The following is a 20435-nucleotide window of genomic DNA, read 5'->3' on the forward strand; positions in this document are numbered from 1 at the left end:
TTAGACAATTGTAACCAAACCTTTCAATAGAGATTAATAGATCAGTTCGTAGTTACTTCATGGACAATTTTGTTCAAATGGCCTTTAATTTCTTTCATTATGATAGGCAGCTTTCAAAGCAAGATATTACGCAAGCTTGCCTTACATAGCAGGATGAAGAAATTGAATGGACCAGGTGACTAGAATAGCACACCAATGAACACTTTATGAAGGTATTTGTTGCATTCGTACTTTGAATGCATATTATAGCATGTTGTACAATGTACTGGCAAACTGAAATACCAGTCGTTCGTGGACGTATTGTTGTTTTTTGTGGATGTAAATAAAAAAAGAAAAAGAAAATATGAATAATCAAGACATCAAAGTTGGTGTTTATCTCATTAAAATTTAAACCACCTTGTCACTTAAGTACAAATGACCTTCTCTGATCATGCACAGAATCTCCTGATCATGCACACAGTGGAACTACGAACTGGCTTATATATGTGGTTCATGGTGAAAACATTTTAATTCCTCAACGAAAAGGGTTTCCAAATTGCTGAACTTTTATTTAGGGGCAATGTCAACATTTCTAAGAGCTTTATGAATGAGGTATTTAACAAAACATTCAGTAAGGCATCGATTTGTTATTCATGAATAACAAATTGATCTATGTATGTCTGAATTGAACACTTAATCAGCCACTCACACTTTTACTCACACTCCCTCTCCTCCATTCATTCATCCATCCATCCATCAATCCATCAATCAATCAATCAATCAATCAACCAACCAATCAATCAATCTACAAATCAAATTCATCGGTGACCTGGTGCGCGCGTGCAATGGAAAATTATATGGATCCAAAATTGCACGATGAATGGATCCAAAATTGCTAGGTTGATGATGTAATTGTAAAATGGGATGAATGATCGATATCGAAAAGCCAATCAAATGACAAGGATCTATATAGGTGTCATATAAAGCCTAATATTTTATGAATGGCAAGAGGTTGGGAAATATGCTTTGAATAATAATGATGCAGTTCTTGTAGAGCACATATCACATTATGTCATAACGTTCCTATGCACTTCCAAATGACTTGGATATTATTACCCTGGCTTTAGCCCTGCAGCCTTTTAAAAGCGCAGAGTCATTTCAAGGAATAAACTCCTACCTGGTAACTATTCATTTCACCTGGGTTAAGTGCAGCACAACGTGGATGAATTTAGTACTGAGGAAAATTATGCCATAGCTGGGATTTGAACGCTATGTTTCAGAGTCAGAAGATTAATCCACTTGGCCACAACGCTCCACAAACACACGTTTGTAGCACATGGTTCACAAACAATGACATACTAAATTCCCATTCCACATTTCTGTTGTTAAATTTAACATTATTATTTTACAACTATACAGATGTTTTAATGACAGAAAAATATACAACTCCCAACAGGAGCAACATGTACACTGATTACATGAATACAAATATGACATTGGTGCCGTAAGATGAGGTGAGAGAAAAACAAATTGTAGTTATGATTTTTTCTTAAATATTTTGGTCACTTCAAGTGAATCACAATAACGACACATCTCTAAAGTGGCTGCAAAAGTTTTACATTTCTTGGATAGAAGACTTGTGCACTCTAAATGGGGAGTGAAGATCATAATACATGCTAAACATTTGGATAATAAAAATAATCCAAGATGAGGAAATCTGAAAGAATAAACCTGGTGGGTGTTTCAGAAAGCTGTTCATAAGAGTGACTTTAAGAACGACTGGTGATCCTTTCTATTGTAAATGATTTACACCATTAAATGTTCAATGGTGACTATTAAGCGTAAGAAAGGTTCACCAGTTGCTCTAACTTATGAATAGCTTTATGATACGGCCCCCTGGGCCCTGTTACATAAAGCGTAGTGATTGATCACAAGGATGACTCCTATGATTGATTATATTGATTATGATCAATCATAAAAGTAGCCCAATGATCAATTACAAAGCATAATGTTACAGGGCCCAGGCTTGAAGATAAGTGACCCTGTCTTAATGGAGAAACTTACATCAGGGCCCTGTTACATAAAGCTTAGCGATTGATCACAGGACTGATTCCTACGATTGATTGACTTGATATTGATTATGATCAATCATAAAAGTAGCCCAATGATCAATTACAAAGCATAATGTTACAGGGCCCAGGCTTGAAGATAAGTGACCCTGTCTTAATGGAGAAACTTACATCAGGGCCCTGTTACATAAAGCTTTAATAGTGATTGATCATGGGACTGGTTCCTATCATTGATTATATTGTCTTGTGCATGGTCAATTGAAAATCCAACCAACTATTGCTATGCATTGTGTTATGGGCATCAGAACATCCTTCAATGATTGTATAGGCTGTTGTTAAGAATATGAATGTACATGAAGAGACACAAATCAGCAGCCCGTTTCATAAACTTTGTAACTTTGCCATTATGGCAACCACTATGGCAACCTTGATTATGATTGGCCAATCGAGCTCTGTTACCGTGGTAGTTGCCATTATGGCAAATTTACAACAGTTGCATGTCCTTTAGGAAACGGGTTGCAGACACTATAAACTCAAGGAGCATTGTTAAAGCCAATATAACGGCCACTTTGAAGAGAGTCAGCTCAAAGCCTTAAACTACACAAATCCTTTCCCAAGATGCAACATTTTAATCAGTAGTCTTACAATATATACCAGTACCCACTGTAAAGTTTTTTTTTAATAGATCTTCACAACATCCAAATGACATTTAGTGATCTTATTATTTAAATACTCATAATTTTCTAATTGTTTTTCCAACTGTTCTCAACCTGTTATCAATTGATTTTTCTGTTTTTCAAACAAGCAAACTTGTTCCAAGGGTTTCATTCTCCTGTCACAGTTCATTTGAATGACATGTAGCTCTTCTGACTGAGTTTACATAAAAATGCAGCAATCGTTAGACACAGTAATACAAAGTCGCAAGACCATTATCAACAGTTCATTATCAAAATAGTCTGAAAGTTCTAAAAACTATTTCCAGTATCTAAGAAGCAACAAACAAAAGAAATAAATCAAAGAATAAGAGAGTTATGAAAAAGTCTTTAAATTGTGACACCATATGTGACCAGCTAGCTACCCCAAATATCATGAAATATATATAAATAAATTCATTTCTTTTTATGGAATATGATGACTATATCAAATGTTGCTCTTATAGAAGGGGCTACGGAATGACATGCCTGATGATATATCTACCGCACAATAAAATATCCTTCAATGTTACGAGAAAATGGCATTATGGGTAATTTATAGCAGATGACGTATGGAGCAGCTTGCCTGTGACACAAAATCAAAATGTTGAAAATTCAGATCTTGAATATTCTCTGACAAATTTTCATCAAACCTTCCCTAATATTTTTCTCTTTTCTTTCTGATTTTATTACAACTAACTTATTATTATTATTCCCCTTTAATTAGAACTGACTTAAAGTAAATGAATGCACTCAAGCATTCAAGGAATGTCTTCTTGCAGGGTACCCATTTACTACACCTGGGTGGAGCAGGGGTCAAGGAACTGGGGGGCTTCAGCCCCCCCCCCACTTTTTTCCAAAACCGTGAGAGTGGCAAATGTAGATAAACAACTTGCCAATGGACCCACACTGGACCTTGTGGTTCAAAGTCCGGAGACTTATCCACTGAGCCACAACGTCCTCTACAAAGTCCACCTACTTTTCTTGTCTCCCTTTGGTGGTCTTTATATAAGGCTTCACTCTATTACAAGAACCTGTTAATGAAGACTGTTTTTCTTGTCTCCCTTGGGTGATCCTTAGAAACAGGTTCGACTGTACATAACCATCATTCATAACGCAATAAATATAGCTGTGAAAATTTGTATCTACAAGCTTGCAGAAACAATAAAATCATATTATATGTACAACAGTTAATAAATAAAAAATGTAGAGTTTGCCGTATGAAAAATCAAATTAACACCAAATTATTTTGCCTCGACAATGATCATTTAACATGGATTCTTGAATACAAAAGAACTCTATTATTAGATATTTTGTACAATAACAGCACACACATACATGTATCATACAAATAGAAGCACCGTGTCATGTATAGCTTTTGTGGGGGTATATCTAATAATCCTCTCTAAAACAGTCCCCAGGGTGGTGTTTCATAAATTTCTCATGAAGTTATACATGGCTTACAGGTGAGGTGTTTATGAAGTGCCAAATGGTATGCCTGGAGTTTTCTAGGTATTTTATTTTTACAAAGTATGACTACATTTTCTACACATCCCTGTTCTCTTTTTCAAAAATTGAGTTGCATTTAATGAATATGTTAAGATCGCTGCAACAAAAGTGACATCCACCTGTTTTCATTTTAAATGAAACATCAAATATTTCCATTTCCATTTTATTTTATAAGCTTTTGACTGACTCCTCAAATAAGTTACACCTATGGTGATCACAAATGTTCATGTTGAGAAAAATTTATTTTACATTATCAGAGGCTAAAGTAAGATACATATATGATATATGACAAAATACTAAAGAAACAATGAACATGTGATATCATCAGCTTCCTAATTTGCGTAACACTATGATGTGCATATTACTATTTTGTGAAATGAAGCTTCTCTATAAGTGCCATAATTCTTGTGTGATTTTTCTCTTTCTATTCAGATCAAGTTTGGGTTGGGGTAGACTTGGCCTTTTCAATTTGCACAGAGCAAAAACCAACAAACAAACAACAAAGAAATGATACATTGTAAACTAAAATGATTTCAGTTTCATCCCTTCATTCATGGCAAATAAATCAATGAAAAATCAAAGCATTTCAATATCATTATTTCCTGCTTTCCCAACATTTCAACAATAACAAAAATCAATTTTTCCTCAAAATAACTGAAGATGATCTGAATTTGATTTAATTGGGAAATCTCCTTACTAGTGGGAAAACTACCAGTAACGGATGAAGTTAACAAGCCTTCTGATTCCTAATACCATTTCCATGATGATTCATAGAGATGTAGTCCTAGTCGCACTGTAACATTCTGGGTCTATAAATACAAAACTTAGTGACTGATCTTATGATTGATCACTCTAGTCAATGCAATCAAGCATTAAACCTGTTCTATGATCAATTGCTAGGCTCTGTGTCACAGGGTACACTAACCTGACAAAGGTTTGGAAGGGCAATTAATGCAATGCCACACCCCTCCAAGCTGATTTCAGATATGAACAATTATTCCAAGCGGTTTACTGGACCAAAAGCTGTTGAGTTAATCTTACTCAGTTAGACCACACTGATAACAGCTCAAAAGACTCAGATCGAAGCAATGTTTGATAATCTGAGCACAGAACCAACTGGATATATAACTTAAAAGACTCCGCATTCGGTGGTTGTAGTATATACACGTCTTGAAAAAAGACTGTACACGTATCATAAAAATGTCTATATTTACATAATCTATGGTCTACAGTTCTATCACTTCTATGCGTAGCATCAATTGATAGACGGGTTCACATTGTTTTCCCAATTGGCCTCGAATGTCGGCCATTTTGTCCGCAGGCAAGATTTAAGGGGTGTAGCTTCCGTGAGGACCTCCAGCTCACCAGGGTTGGGGGCGGAGCCTCTACCCTTTAGAAACATCACCTGCAGGTAAAATGGAATAAGAGATGAAAACTGGTATTCAAACATATAAAAGGAAAGAACACATCAGTAATATATAAGTAATACAAAAATATCAACCAGATTTGCAAAGTGTCAACTCCACTTGAAATAGGACTTGCAAGTATTTCCTTAACAGCTAAAATGAATATAAAAAAATAGGCTCAATATCATTACTTTTGAAAAGCATATCACTTTCAGCAACTAATGCTCCCATTAAAAGTGCTAATTTTCTTCTTAATGCAGGGAAATTTAAAACAAGACAGTTGACTTAATGGCATAAGTGAAATAACAATCAAAATCTTGGTCCAGTGACTGAATTACATGAGCACATGAGTTGATGGAATTGAGGGTGCTCATAAATACATGTATTCATATGCACTATGATAACATTAATCCCAGCCTAATAGTGGTTCAGTAAATAGTTATAAGCATAGTAACTAGTTAATAAAAATCTGATATTAAGATGAATCCAAAGATTGCTCTATGAAGAATAATTGATCAGCTAGTACAAACCCTTCTGATCAAACCCTTAAAAAAATAATTATTAGTACTGGTAGTTTTTTTTCACACTTTCTAATCTAAAAACCTGCACAAGCCATACCTCCAACAGGTTAAGCAATATATCTGAGCTGGGAAAATGCTTAACATGATTCAATCATTCTGTAACACTACTTGGAAAGTTGAGCAAAGCAATAAAAAAAACAATCAAACTTACTTTAGAATGTGGATTTGATCTCCTTATACCATTGTAATGATACACTGTAAAGTACTCTGGTAATAACCTGTCAGGCTGTGAAGAGAGAGAGAGATGAAAAAACAATTGAATTTTATTCCCCTGAATAAAGTTTAATATTTTACAAACAATCGTAAAACATGTCATGGGTTATAATACAGCTCTCTCAACTATTAACTGTAGATCATTAGTACAAGCAGACATGGAAGGAAAAACAATGACAATAACCCGTGCATTAAACCATGATAAATCATTGGTATTATTGTGTGGTGCAGAGGTTTCATATTGATTGTTATGTCCTCCACTGTGATAATATCTGAAAGGGCTATATATGAATTTATCTTTTGAGCTGAAATTCCCTTTCCTTCTCCCCTTTTCTCTGAGCGCATATAGACTTACTTTTTGTGATATGCACTGTACACAAATTGTAAACTATTACTACTGTTTATTAAAATAAAATCAAATTTCAGAGACAATTTATTGTTTCATATTCTAATGAGTTTTATTTATACATTCATGAACATTTGATTTGATGTATTGTTTCACATTCCACCAAAAATACATACATCTTGAACAAATAAGAACATCATGTGAATAATTACATTCACTGTTTAACAAACTAATTGAAGTAATTGAATAACATGAAATATGAGGAACCTATTAAAAAGCATAGCTTGTAATCATTTTTTATTATCAATCACCTTTCATTGATAAAAAGGGAAACATTTACAATACGAACAGTATACAGGGCAACATAAAATGAATATACATAAACAAACATAAAGCAAGAAATTCCCAGAAAAAAAATTATTAAAAAACTCCTAACACAATGAAAAAGATGAAGAAATATAAATATATTATGTATAGGTCTACATAAAAGTCACTTAAGTAAAACATAGAACACAGCTCAAAAACATATACCGGGTAACATGTTTTACGATCTTGCTACATGTACACACAAATTATTGATGAGCTTTGCCAGTAATTTTGAACAATAATTTGTCACTACAAAAGTTGGTTTTAGCTAATTATACCTCATCAGGAAAGAACTCAGCCATGAACGTATTCTGAAGGACAATACCACATTTCTCAGGGTCTAGACGCTGGGTCATGAACTCAACACTACAAGGAGATACAAAAAGAAACAGGAAATGATTATAACAACTGTACTGGAAGTTGAAGAGACACTAGCATGTTACGGGTTAAGATGCAATGATAACGATATCAAGAAGCAAACTGTTGTAAGCTTCTGAGATCATTGCGTGTGATTGGCCAAGACTGTGTTTACCTTTGAAATCACTGACATATTGCTTCACACAGAACCCTTCCATATCCCTACAGGAACCATCTATCACTTCAGTGATTTGATAAGGTAAAAAAAAGACGACACCAATACCTTAACTTGATATTTGTTTGATAAGCTTAGGTATAAAAGTAGTAATAATGCTGACAATTCAGGCACAGCGACAAGTTTGAGGGCCTCAAGCACACTCTGAAGTGTGGCACATTAGATGAAACCACCATTTTAACTTGTATTTGTTTCAAAAGCTTAGGTTTAAAAAGTGTTAATATTGCTTACTATTCAGGCACGGCTACAAGTTCTAGGGCCTCAAGGACACTCTGAAGCATGGCACATTGGATAAAACCACTACCTTCAGTATCGTACTCGCTGAAGACTCTTCTTGCTTTCTCCCATTTGGTTTCAGTAGCGACCAGCGCTAACTCCTGCAATGAAAAAAAAAGAAATGATAATAACAAGTAATACTAAACTGTGTATAGGTTTCAGTAGAGACCAGAGAAAACTCCTTCAATAACGGAAAGTAAATGATAATAACAAGTAATATTAAACTGTACACAGGTTTCAGTAGAGACCAGAGAAAACTCCTTCAATAACGGAAAGTAAACGATAATAACAAGTAATATTACACTGTACACAGGTTTCAGTAGAGACCAGAGAAAACTCCTGCAATAAAAGAAAGAAAGTGTTAAGTTAAAAAATTTATCATAACTTCTAATTCTTGGTGGTAACTCCTGCATGACGAGAAATCAAATGAGAACAAACTATGCTGCTACAATCAGGGGTGTGAGTGGTCACAAATAAAAAATATCTGAAAAAAGCTGAAGAGTACTAAAAAAGTCTGAAATAGAAAGAGCTCCCATACATTTTGTACAGAGGGAAGTCAAAATAAGCTGAAATTAAGCTGAAAATAAAAACCAAAAAAATCTGAAATCAGATAAAAATCTGAACTCTCACACCCCTGTAAAATGTGCTTAGCAATTTACTTGTGCAAGAAGTGAAAATAAATGTTGATATCAAATTGTAGTTGATATCATATTCATCTGAATAGATCCATACTCAATATATTCCACTTACCCGAGAGAAGAAAACTGTTAAATGGGTCTCACTGGCAAGCAACCAAATAGGGTAAACTGGACTCTTTAAAAGTGTTCCAACCTATATCAATACAAGACATAATAGATATACATGTAAAGTTGGAATAAGAATTTATATACTTGTCATAAATGTATTTTGTTTCTAATCTTCTAAAAATTTCAGGACAGGAGATCTCCTAAATATCATCATGAATTTAACAATGATCTCACATACCAAGTTCTAAACTACTGGAGAAGAATATATAAATATTTGATTTTACAGTAGCCCCTACTATAAAATAAAGAAAAAATTAATGAGTGACATCATAATCTCTTTCCATTGCATACACATTTATCACCAGCAATGTGCAAATGAGTGAACCTCCAAAAGGTCAAGACTTTTTAAAACTTTACATCTCATTTCCATTTTTTCAGTGCATTTCTTAAAATTTTATATTTATTCAAATTAGACGGAACACTGGACATTTAATACTTACTTCACAATATTTAAGATTCTCTAGAATCGTCATAAACCCAACCAACGACTGCTTTGAGATACCTTTCATTTCTGAAACAAAATGATAACATGAGTGTTTAGTCAATACACGTCAAACAGCCGTGTAATTTGTATTATAAGAGGTGTGATGTTATTTCATAAAAATACATATTATTACCATAATTGGACACCACCAATATCATAGGCCCGAATTCACAAAGGTAGTTCTGAAAACGCACGGTTGAGTCCATGGTTTATGCAGATTTCCTGTACAAATTATGCTTATTTTACCACGTATGTTGAAAAATGTCCAATGCTGATGCACGCTTTTGCCAGTGCACAAAATTGATGCCTGTTGCCGTGGTTATCCACGCTATTTTATTAATGAGTCCACTCTTCAAACAGTGGAACCATGGTAACAGGCGTCAACATGGCGCACTGTGACAAAAGCTCTCATCAGCATTGGTCATTTTTTATATGTGCTAAATTAAGCGTAATTTATACAGGGAATCTGCACGAACCATGGACTCAACCATGGGTTTGAAAAACCCCCTCTGTGAATTCGGGCCTTTATGGTTCTCTGAGATGAAAATAAATTGGAAAAAAAAGTTGGACTTTTAGCTAGATAAGATGAACAGGAAAAGTGGGCTTTGGCTGGGAGATACGATAGAGAGTCTGGGTAGTGATACTCACATAAGCAATAATGAACATCTGTTAAGAGTGTTTTAGCGATGCATTACAAACATGTATTTTGGTCTGTATCAATTGCCCATTCAATAGCAGAGCTCATCCAAAAAAGGGATGAAATCTGACAAATGTCTCATAGGCTCCTGTACAAAACTTGCTGTGTAATTTGAGACCATATTTAACAGACTGCGTATAACTACATGTATGAATCAAATGCAATGTGCAGCAGAGAGCACATTGATTCTCAATGACATCATAATGAAATACATGTATGATGCATCTCAACAATCATATTTGATCTTACGAACTGATGATGCCATTTGGTAAGTGACATGACTTAGTTAATCAAATTTCTTACCCCCCCTTTTTTGGGGAAGGGGTGGGATAGATAATTATATTGGATGACTTTTTTTCATGGAATATTTTCCCAAACTGGTATTCTGAGACATCCACTATAATTCAAAGATCATTTCATTTAAGTTGACAGCACCGACAAATAACCATTATTTGACAATTTCCATGGAAACAGTCAATGCTTCTCAGCCAATCAACAATCTAAGGTGTAGTCAGACAAATGGTGAAAAAATAACACCTGTACTGAATATTGTATGTTACAGGGGAATCAAACCCAAGTAAAAACTTGTTTCTAAAGGAAAAAGAAAAATCAGACAAGATGATAGATGAAAGTTTGAACAATATCAGACAAGGAATAAGAAAATTATGAATTTTCAGAAGTTGTAAATATTGGTAATCATGGATACTACAAATTAGCCGCTTATCTGATGTCATAGTGATATAAGGCAAGGACTACTCTTTCATGTACTCCAATACATAAAATGGCTGAAATGTCAGTTTTACAAAAAATTTAATTTCAAATTATATTTTTCTTTCACAAGGACATAAAGAAATATACTACCTGGGTTATATTTAGATTACTGCCCCGCAGGAATGGGTTTTTAGAAGAAAACCACAAATTCCTGATAATTAAGTGCATGGGCTGGCCTATGGGAAAATTGACCTTGCTCTATACTTTCCCAGTTGCCAACTTGAAATCTACATAGTCTAAGTGTTCTCAATTTTAAAGCAGCTGTAATTTCATTATTGCTTGTTCCCATTTCTTTCAAACTTTCACCATTCTGCTCAGTTTATTTTTCTCCTTCCCAACACAACATTTTACGGCCAAGGCTGGATTTCTTTCAAGAGGAACTTTGTTTCCCAGTGGATTAGTTTTCTGACTTTGAAACAGAGGGTCACAGGTTCAAATCCCAGCCATGGTGTAATTTCCTCCAGCAAAAAAGAAATTGATCCACATTGTGCTGCACTCAACCCAGGTGAGGTGAATGGGTACCTGGTAGGAATTGATTCCTTGAATGCAATGCTTGTAACAGCTGCTCTGTGCAAGCAAAGGTATAACGCTACATTTTTTGCAGAGTGCTTGAAAACTTGTGATAAAGTAAGTTTAAGCACTATATACATTGTAAAGTCCATCAAACGCATCGACTGTCACGATTATATTTTGGTACACATTGCATTTTGCTCATTTTCTGAAAATGTGAATGAAAAACATCTTTTTAAGATTCAATTAACTACCAGTATAAGAATCCTAATATAACAAATTTGGATGATTAAAGCCTTTATTTTTGAGTGAAGGCAAAATTACTTTTCAAATCGTAGCCAATCACACGATTGCTTTGATGTCATCACGCCTAGATATTAAATCCGCTTTTATTCTCATAAAGATGATAGCATACCGGTAGTCACAGATTGGAACATAGGTATTCATACAATGATTTAAAACATGTTTTATTCCTAAATCGGGTCGCAGACAGATCGTGTGCGATGGCCTTAAGAAAGAATAGTCATTATCATTAATACTTACGTAGACCAGCTACATCTTTCTCATGATCAAAGACGTTTGAAACAGCTCGACCAGTCACCATCAGGTTTATCAAACACTGGCTAGAAAATGAATGAAAAGAAATATATTGTATAGACTTGACACTCTTGTAGTAGTATGGCTTTATTAAGGATCATATCAGCTATTAGGCAGAATTAATTAAATTCATCTAAAAAAGCAAAACAAAAGGAGCATAACTGCATAACCTATTTAACAAAATGAGATATGCATGATATTCAGAATTGATTGTAGTATGGTTGAACATGTACAGGTTTTCCATAAATTTATAGCCAGGGTTCCCAGCTTTTAAGGAAAACAAAATTCCCTGATTTTTCCCAGATGAAGTTACCGGTAATAAATTTCCTGATAATTATTCAAACCCATTCCCAGTTTCGCATGTTTTATAAGTTGATGCAGTGAATTACATGTAATTTCAGTTTACAAACAGTAATATAAAACAAATTAGTACCACCATAACCAGTCTTTCAATGGATGTTGTTTTGATATGCAACAAAATATAACAGAGTCTGCTTTCAACCTTTGGGCCGATCAAAATTCCCTGCCTGATTTTCCCCTCATTTGAGGCATTTCCCCCTGGTTTTAGGTATTTTTAAAACAAATTCCCTGCTTTTTCCCTGACTGGAAAAAAGTACAATCATTTTCCCTGATGGGCTGGGAACCCCGATAGTTGTGCTTAATTGAAAAACTGACTATTTTGATGATACATTCCAAAAACAATTTATCAATGAGGGGTGTGAGTAGTCACAAATAAAAAGATCTTAAAAGAGCTGAAGGAGTATTGAAAAAGTCGGAAATAGAAAGAGCTCCCATACTTTTTGTACAGAGGAAAGCCAAATATAAGCTGAAAATCAAAACAAAAAAATCTGAAATCAGATAAAAATCTGAACTCTCACACCCCTGTCATCAATCCAAAAGTCAGTCATTGTTTGTTTAGCAAAAGAATGTGACAAATAATGTTAAACAATAATGTCAAGTGATCGATTGATGACACCATGCTAAAATTATGCTGATATAAAAGTAACCTGGTGGACGTTACATAAAACTTGTTTGTAAGTTATGAGAAACTTTATGAACGACTGGTGATCCTTTCTTAGGTGCTAAATCAACACCAACAAAAATTAGCAAGGTCTAAGCTAGCACACAAAGTGGTTGAATACTATTCCATAAAACATGGGTCAGGAATACAAAAAATTGATTACTTCATAGAATTGCCCAATATTTAGAATATATTATATCCATGAAACTTACTTTCCATGCCCATAAATGCCATCAATGAGGGGTTCATTTGCATCTTCTACTTCATCCTGTATTACAGCAAGACCCTGCAATGAGATTACAATAATCACATAATCAATGTTAATGAAGATGATGGGCAAACTGCCGCTCCGGAGGAATCCTGGATGTAGCTATCTTTCCAAAGCACAGCTGAAGAAATACAGCAAGGAGATTGAATGCAAAGTAAAAATTGAAGTATACAAAATGTTTTACTTCAGTGAACTAATGAGCCAAAAAAGGGAGCTTGACATGGCATGGTGGGAAAAATGTCTAAAATCTTCTTAATAAAAGAATTAAAGAACAGAGCTGCCAACATTCATATTCACTTTTCAGAAAAAAATGACTTAGGAACAAGGGAGATGTTTCTCAACTAAACACAATCCAATGATAGAAATTAATGTCTGAATCTGGGAGATGATGAAAATCTGCAGTTCTTCACTTGAAAATCAGTCAATTTTCAGGGAGTATCACTCACAACCAGGGAGACTTGGCAGCCTTGAAAGATTCTTGTTTATTTTTTGGATAAATTTTGACAAATATTCAGAAAAATGATAGAATATCTGAAAGAATTTTGGTAGTCCATGGCCCCCCTCCCCATCTGTATGCCTGTGGTATGAATTGTACACATTAAGGGTAAAAAAGATTTTGATGACTGGAAAGGAATACCATATAAATCAAAAGTTATCAAACATAAAGTAAAGTAAAAATAGGTTCAGTCCCACTAACTCTCACCTTTGTTAGTAACACTGAGTAAAGAAAGAGAAGAACACCTCCATCCCCAACAAACATATGGTATGTTGTCATCAGAGCACCCCGGAGCTCATCTTCAGATTTATAGGTTTGTATTCTGAAAAGAAAAAAAAATAAGCATGAATGGGTGTGTAACAAATAAATTGACTTCAACTTTGCAGTGTGAATGCAATGAAATCAAACAAGTGGAGTGACTCTGGCAGTCTCGTCTGCATTACAGCATTTAACATTGCAGCAGTTATGACTTAGAAAAAAAAAAAACCCAAAAACAAAAAACACACAATTCATATCATAGTAAAATACTGTTACTTGACCCTAAATGACCTTTGACCTTGGTCATATGACCTGAAACTTGCACAGGATGTTCGCTGATAATTGATTATTCTTAACTCTAAGTCATTGTAGCTTGTCAAGTACTGTGTGCGCCTAAAGGCGCTGTCACACCTTGGCGTTTTAGACAGCGTATGCCCGACGTATCAAAATTTCTCTAAAACGTCGGCATACGCTGAACTTTGTTGTTGTTTTTTTTCAACTCTGGGCGTATACTTAGCGTATTCATAACGAGTTGGACGTACACATAACGTATTAGTAACTTATATCGAACGCTTCGTTAACTTATAAGTAACGTATTCCAACGAATGCTTAGCGTATTGCTGGCGTACACAACTTATGCCCTATGATAGCCTAACGTAAGGCGCTGTCACACCTTGGCGTTTTAGACAGCGTATGCCCGACGTATGAGGAATTTGGCGAATACGCTGGCGTACGTCGAATACGTTACGGGTAAGTTTTGCATACGTTGAGAGTACGCTAAAACACGCTGGTATACGCCGTCATGCGGCGAGGTCGTCGAAAAATTTTGTGCAAGCACAAAATTTTTCGACGTATGCCAGCGTATGGCTCATACGTCCCGCATACGCCATGTACGCGGGCCATAAGTTGTAGGCAAGTTACGCGATCGTTGATACACGTTGACACACGTTACTCGTAAGTTACTCATAAGTCGATGTACGTCGAGATAATGTCCAGCGTACCCTAAAACTTACTTCTAACCTATGAGTAACGTGCTTTGAACGTATGTGTAACTTAACTCCAACGTATATTGACGCATGAAGACGTGCTCGGACGACCACAAAACAATACTGAACGTGTTTATAACTTACAGGTACCGCGCGCGGCAGCGTATCGCTGACGAACACGTGTCATAGCCTATAAAAAGGCTGCCCTCGACTATTCAAATCATAACCGCACGATACATCACCGTATCAACACCACCGCCATGCCGAAGAAAACTCCTGTGAACCCCACCTTTGTATACCAATTCCTATAAACGTTGTCAATACGCCATTATACGGTAGCTGTAAGTTATAAACACGTTCAGTAAGTTTTGTTGTCATCCGGAGCACGTCTTCATACGTCAATATACGTTGGAGTTAAGTTACACATACGTTCAAAGCACGTTATAGGTTAGAATTAAGTTTTAGGGTACGCTGGACATTATCTCGACGTCCATCGACTTATGAGTAACTTACGAGTAACGCGTGTCAACGTGTATCAACGATCGCGTAACTTGCCTACAACTTATGACCCGCGTATGCGGGACGTATGAGCCATACGTTGGCATACGTCGAAAAATTTTGTGCTTGCACAAAATTTTTCGACGACCTCGCCGCATGACGGCGTATACCAGCGTGTTTTAGCGTACTCTCAACGTATGCAAAACTTACCCGTAACGTATTTGACGTACGCCAGCGTATTCGCCAAATTCCTCATACGTCGGACATACGCTGTCTAAAACGCCAAGGTGTGACAGCGCCTTTACCGGCGACTGACTAGAATACACTCATTTGATGGAAGAAAAGTGTAACTAACAGATACATCTTTTACCAAAGAACATTGCACTCTACTGCGGTACTTTTTGAGTGTATCTGTAAGATACATCCTTTTACCATCAAATGAGTTGGCAAATTTGAAAAAAGTACTGCAGATAGCCCATGCTATCTTGAAAACTAAAATACCTGTAATTGTGACAGTAAGATAAATGAAAAGAACTCCCTGAAAAACCCTACCAAATGTCAAAACCGGAAAAAGTCAAAATTTTCAGAAACATTATTTTGCCATGTGACAGCTGAATACTCCCCAGGGAGCTGAGGATGTGCATATATTGTGTGCGGGGATGACCGGGGTAATAATATATCCGATGTATTGAGCGCTATATAAAAGCAGATTATTATTAATATTACTATTATGCAAAACAAATAACAAGAGCTAACCTGAGATTTCTATGGAAGGTGACATGAGTTGGTTCTCCATCTGATGACCCAGCTACATTCTCTATGGTCAATTCTTGTTTATCTTCTTGTAAGACCAGTATATAATTTCCATTTGACACTGAACAGATGATGTCTTGCATTGCACAGAGTAGCAGGTGCTTACGTTGGTCCCCTGAAATATACAAGGAAAACTAGCAAAATTCAAGTAGCTGGGACGAAATAATGATTACAATAACGTTGGTCATAATTACAATTGACAATTAATTTTTATCATCAAGCCTTACATCATACTTTTCTTTAAAAAGTAGTATAAATAATTTTGTTTTTAAAGTTAAAGGAGAATGAAACCATTGGAACAAGATAGCTTGTGTGAAAACAGAAAATTCAAAGAAACAGATCAACAAAAGCTTGAGAAAAATTGGACAAATAATGAGGTTATGAGCATTTGAATATTGCAATCACTAATGCTATGGAGATCCTCACATTGGCAATGTGACAAAGATGTGTGATGTCACTATTGAACATCTCTCCCCATTACATTAGTATATATTTCACTTAAAATGCCTCTTTTATTACTTTTATCAGTAGATCATGTGTTCTTTTTCTAGAAGGGCATCAGAGGGAAAGTTGTTCACATGTGACATCACACATCCTTGTCGCTTTGCCAATAGGAGGATCTCCATAGCATTAGTAATGCTCATAACCTTCTCATTGTTTGTCTGATTTTCCTCAAACTTCTGTTGATCTGTTTCTTTGATTTTTCTGTTTCGACACAAGCCTACTTATTCTAAAGGTTTCATTCCCCTTTAAGGAAACTTGCAGTGCTGCATAAATAAACCCCCTCCAAAAACACAACAAAGAAACTTATGAAAAAAAAGAATTATTTAGCATCTTTGTCAATTCCTTCAGCTACCAATGCAGTAAAATATCCTACCATTTGTTTGTCTCCAGCTTTCTGAGCCATCTTCACACTGGCTCTCTTGGCTGAAAAGCAAGTTCTTAATGATGAATGCTTGAACAGGTGCAATGATTGCACAAGGACCTCCTTCATACTGCAGCAGTGCCATAGGCTCATCATCACTGAATACAAAACCTACAATAAACACAAAATAGGATATGACATGTTTTTATTTCAAACTATTTAGGCCAAGTGGATGAGTCAAGCAACACACAATTTCAATTCAGTTCAATTTGCATTTATTTCATTCTCGATAAAAACAATTATAAAGCAAGGTATGAGAAACAATATACGGTATTTACAAGCAAGAGTAAAAATGAAATGGGGAACTGCATAAATAAAGCCAAGTGGCCTTGTGTAAGCACAGCTTCCAAAACATTAATAACATAACATGGTATATAGAGAAACAATAAGATAAAGAATTAAACATGATATATAAACAAGAAAAAAAAAACAAACAGAAAAAAAACATGCAATCAAAGATCAACAAGGCCAACAGGCTTATGGGCTTGATCAGACAAACTTTTGTTTATCTAGACAAAAATAACTTTGCTGTTATATAAGTCGCTTGTCCGACCACAAGTTGAGTATGCCCATGCTGTGTGGAACCCTGTACTGAAGAAACATATACATGCATTAGAGAACGTACAAAGGGCAACAAAATCAGTCCCTGAATTAAGGAAGCTTTCCTATCCACAACGACTTAACCAGTTAAGAATCCCAACTCTGGTGTATCAAAGAGTTAGGGGTGATGTGATTGAAACATATAAACACTTTAATAGTTATGATCAATGTACAAAACTTAATCTAGAAGAAAAATATATTGAACATACCAGAGGTCACAGTAAAAAATTGTTCATACCAAGGACAAAGACCAAAAAATATAGGAATTCTTTTTATGTTAGAATACGTACATGGAATAGCCAAAATAATGATGTTGTCACTGCCCCAAGTGTGCACAGTTTTGAAGCTGCCCTGGATAGATGCTCGAAAAATGAGCCAATAAAATATGACTACGAAAGCCCTGTTCCCGGAAGTGAGCCAGCCATCTTGAGGAGGAAAAACCTAGAACTGAATACAGAGGCATAACATGCCTACATTCAGAAACTTCCCTAGGTATCCATAGGTATAAAAAGGTGTCAATCTACAAGAAAAAAATAAATACACTGTACACATATTTAAGATATAGAAACTGCTTCAATCTTTGTTTGAGTATAAACCTAACAGACTTGCTTTCAATTATAATACACACACCTGAAAAGGTTAGAACTTAGAATACACCCGACCACGAGAACCTAAAGCTACACACCACTCATCGCGCATGTAGTTTTTAATGGCAAATGTGCACTCTGTGTGTGGAACTGTGACTGCAGAGTGACGATTCCTATTCAATTTTTTTCAACAAAGTCAAAGGCGCTGCAGTAAATCTTAATTAGGGCTAGGCCTACATTAATAATTTAAGGCAGTGTATACAGCCACACGCGTGTGTCTTTACCATCCAGCCACACGCGTGTGGTTATATCCAGAACACATATCTGTGGATACCGCCACACGCCGCCAGTAATAACAGTAAAACACGTATGTCTGACCGTCTATATCACGATCAAAATAACCTTATTTCTTCATTAAATTCTTACATTCTAAACCCCTTTGATATCCTTAGATCGTTTCAATTTCATTCTCACCGTCTTCTCTCCTTGCTTTTCTTGTCTTGTTACAAACGGTCGTCTGTTTAACAGCAAATTCTCTTTTTCTACTTGTGTCGATTCTGGCTTCCTTCGCGGTGGCAGACCCATACAGCGTTAGCGCAGCGCAGTAGTAGACATACACAGTTTGGGTTTCGTACGTACGCGCACATAGCCTAGATTCAGTAGAGAATCGACACAAGTAGAAAAAGTGTGGAAATTTGCTATTTAACAGGCGGCCTTTTGTAACAAGACAAGAAAAGCAAGGAAAGAAGACGGTGAGAATGAAATTGAAACGATTTAAAGAAATCAAAGGGGTTTAGAATGTAAGAATTTAATGAAGAAATGAGGTTATTTTGATCGTGATATAGACGGTCAGACCTACATACCGCAGTACGTGTTTTACTGTTATTACTGGCGGCGTGTGGCGGTATCCACAGATAGGTGTTCTGGATATAACCACACGCGTGTGGCTGGATGGTAAAGACACACGCGTGTGGCTGTATACACTGCCATAATTTAATGCATAGGAGAACCACAAATGTTTGTAATTTTGGAGTTATATTCGATTTAATTTTATATTATCCTATTTTATGAACATATTTTAGAAATTGAGGCACAGAAAATACTCTTTTTTTTGCATGAGAAATCAAGTGCGTATCTTATTTTAGTTAAGAAACATTCAAGTCCCAGCTAAAAACTTATTTAATCTCCCATTAACAGTTTAGTATTGTGTTTTTTTCAGGAAAATTGAAATTCTATTCTTGTTTGTTTTCTATTACTGTTGTGTTTTCTGTTTATTTTCCTTGAAGCGCCATGAGCACCGAAAGGTGGACCTGTGCGCTATATAAGTAGCCACCATTATTATTATTATTAAGTTTAGGACCCCTTCGGCGCGGCATCGGGCGGCGAAATCAAGCCTGTTCAGAAAATACACTGGGATTTTCGTGAGTTTTGTGATATTTTCTTCTTGGTTAATGATCTTTAAATGTTTGCCACAAATAAGTGAAATATAATTTGTTCAAATATTGAAATTGGTAGAGGCCTAGACATAGTTTTTATCGTTTTTAAACAAAGTGCGTAGCTTTATCCCCAAGCAGCAATCAAAAGAAATAAAAATTACCTTGCGACCATCGCGAGAAAACATCTTCTTTCAATTCACTTCCCCAAGTCATATTCCTAACTTCTTCGATTGGATTAAGGACAGACGAACTCCCTGGTTCTTCTTCATTCTGTTGACTTGTCGATGCCATCACAAAAGCGTAAAAACTTCTTAAAAATAACTGTTCCTAGTCAGCTTCCATTTTCGTACGATTGCATATGTGGGACTACGCGAATGAATATCTGACAGGAACCCTGCGCGTTTACATTGAGCAAAAATTAGCGTTTAGTCGTTTCACCAAACGCTCACTTTGTACACAACGACGCTATTACAATTTTCTCATATATAAAAATGTAAACACGCGTACGAAATCGAGTTGAAAAGAAAATTGCCAAAAGATGGCGCTAAACTACAATATTCTGACAATATTCATTGTGGAAGTGCCGTGGCCGACAGGTCTAAGGCGCCTGGCTATACATGGAAAGTCCGGGGTTCGATCCCCGGCCGCGGCAC

At 35.8% G+C, this 20435-nt stretch overlaps 1 protein-coding gene across 1 annotated transcript; it reads right to left on the reverse strand.

The window, feature by feature from the left end:
• Positions 1–1364: 1364 nt before the first annotated feature.
• LOC121425950 (ubiquitin carboxyl-terminal hydrolase MINDY-3-like) lies at positions 1365–20364 on the reverse strand. The gene is made up of 12 exons (XM_041622075.1): positions 19944–20364; positions 17112–17270; positions 16178–16349; positions 13887–14001; positions 13128–13201; positions 11841–11920; positions 9276–9346; positions 8780–8860; positions 7985–8130; positions 7440–7527; positions 6388–6462; positions 1365–5654 (listed from the first exon to the last, which is right to left on the reverse strand). The coding sequence occupies exons 1-12, from the start codon at positions 20071–20073 to the stop codon at positions 5505–5507; spliced, it is 1341 nt and encodes a 446-aa protein (XP_041478009.1). The 5' UTR covers positions 20074–20364; the 3' UTR covers positions 1365–5504.
• Positions 20365–20435: the final 71 nt, after the last annotated feature.

This window comes from Lytechinus variegatus, chromosome 13, assembly GCF_018143015.1.
Source record: "Lytechinus variegatus isolate NC3 chromosome 13, Lvar_3.0, whole genome shotgun sequence".
Classification (NCBI taxonomy): domain Eukaryota; kingdom Metazoa; phylum Echinodermata; class Echinoidea; order Temnopleuroida; family Toxopneustidae; genus Lytechinus; species Lytechinus variegatus.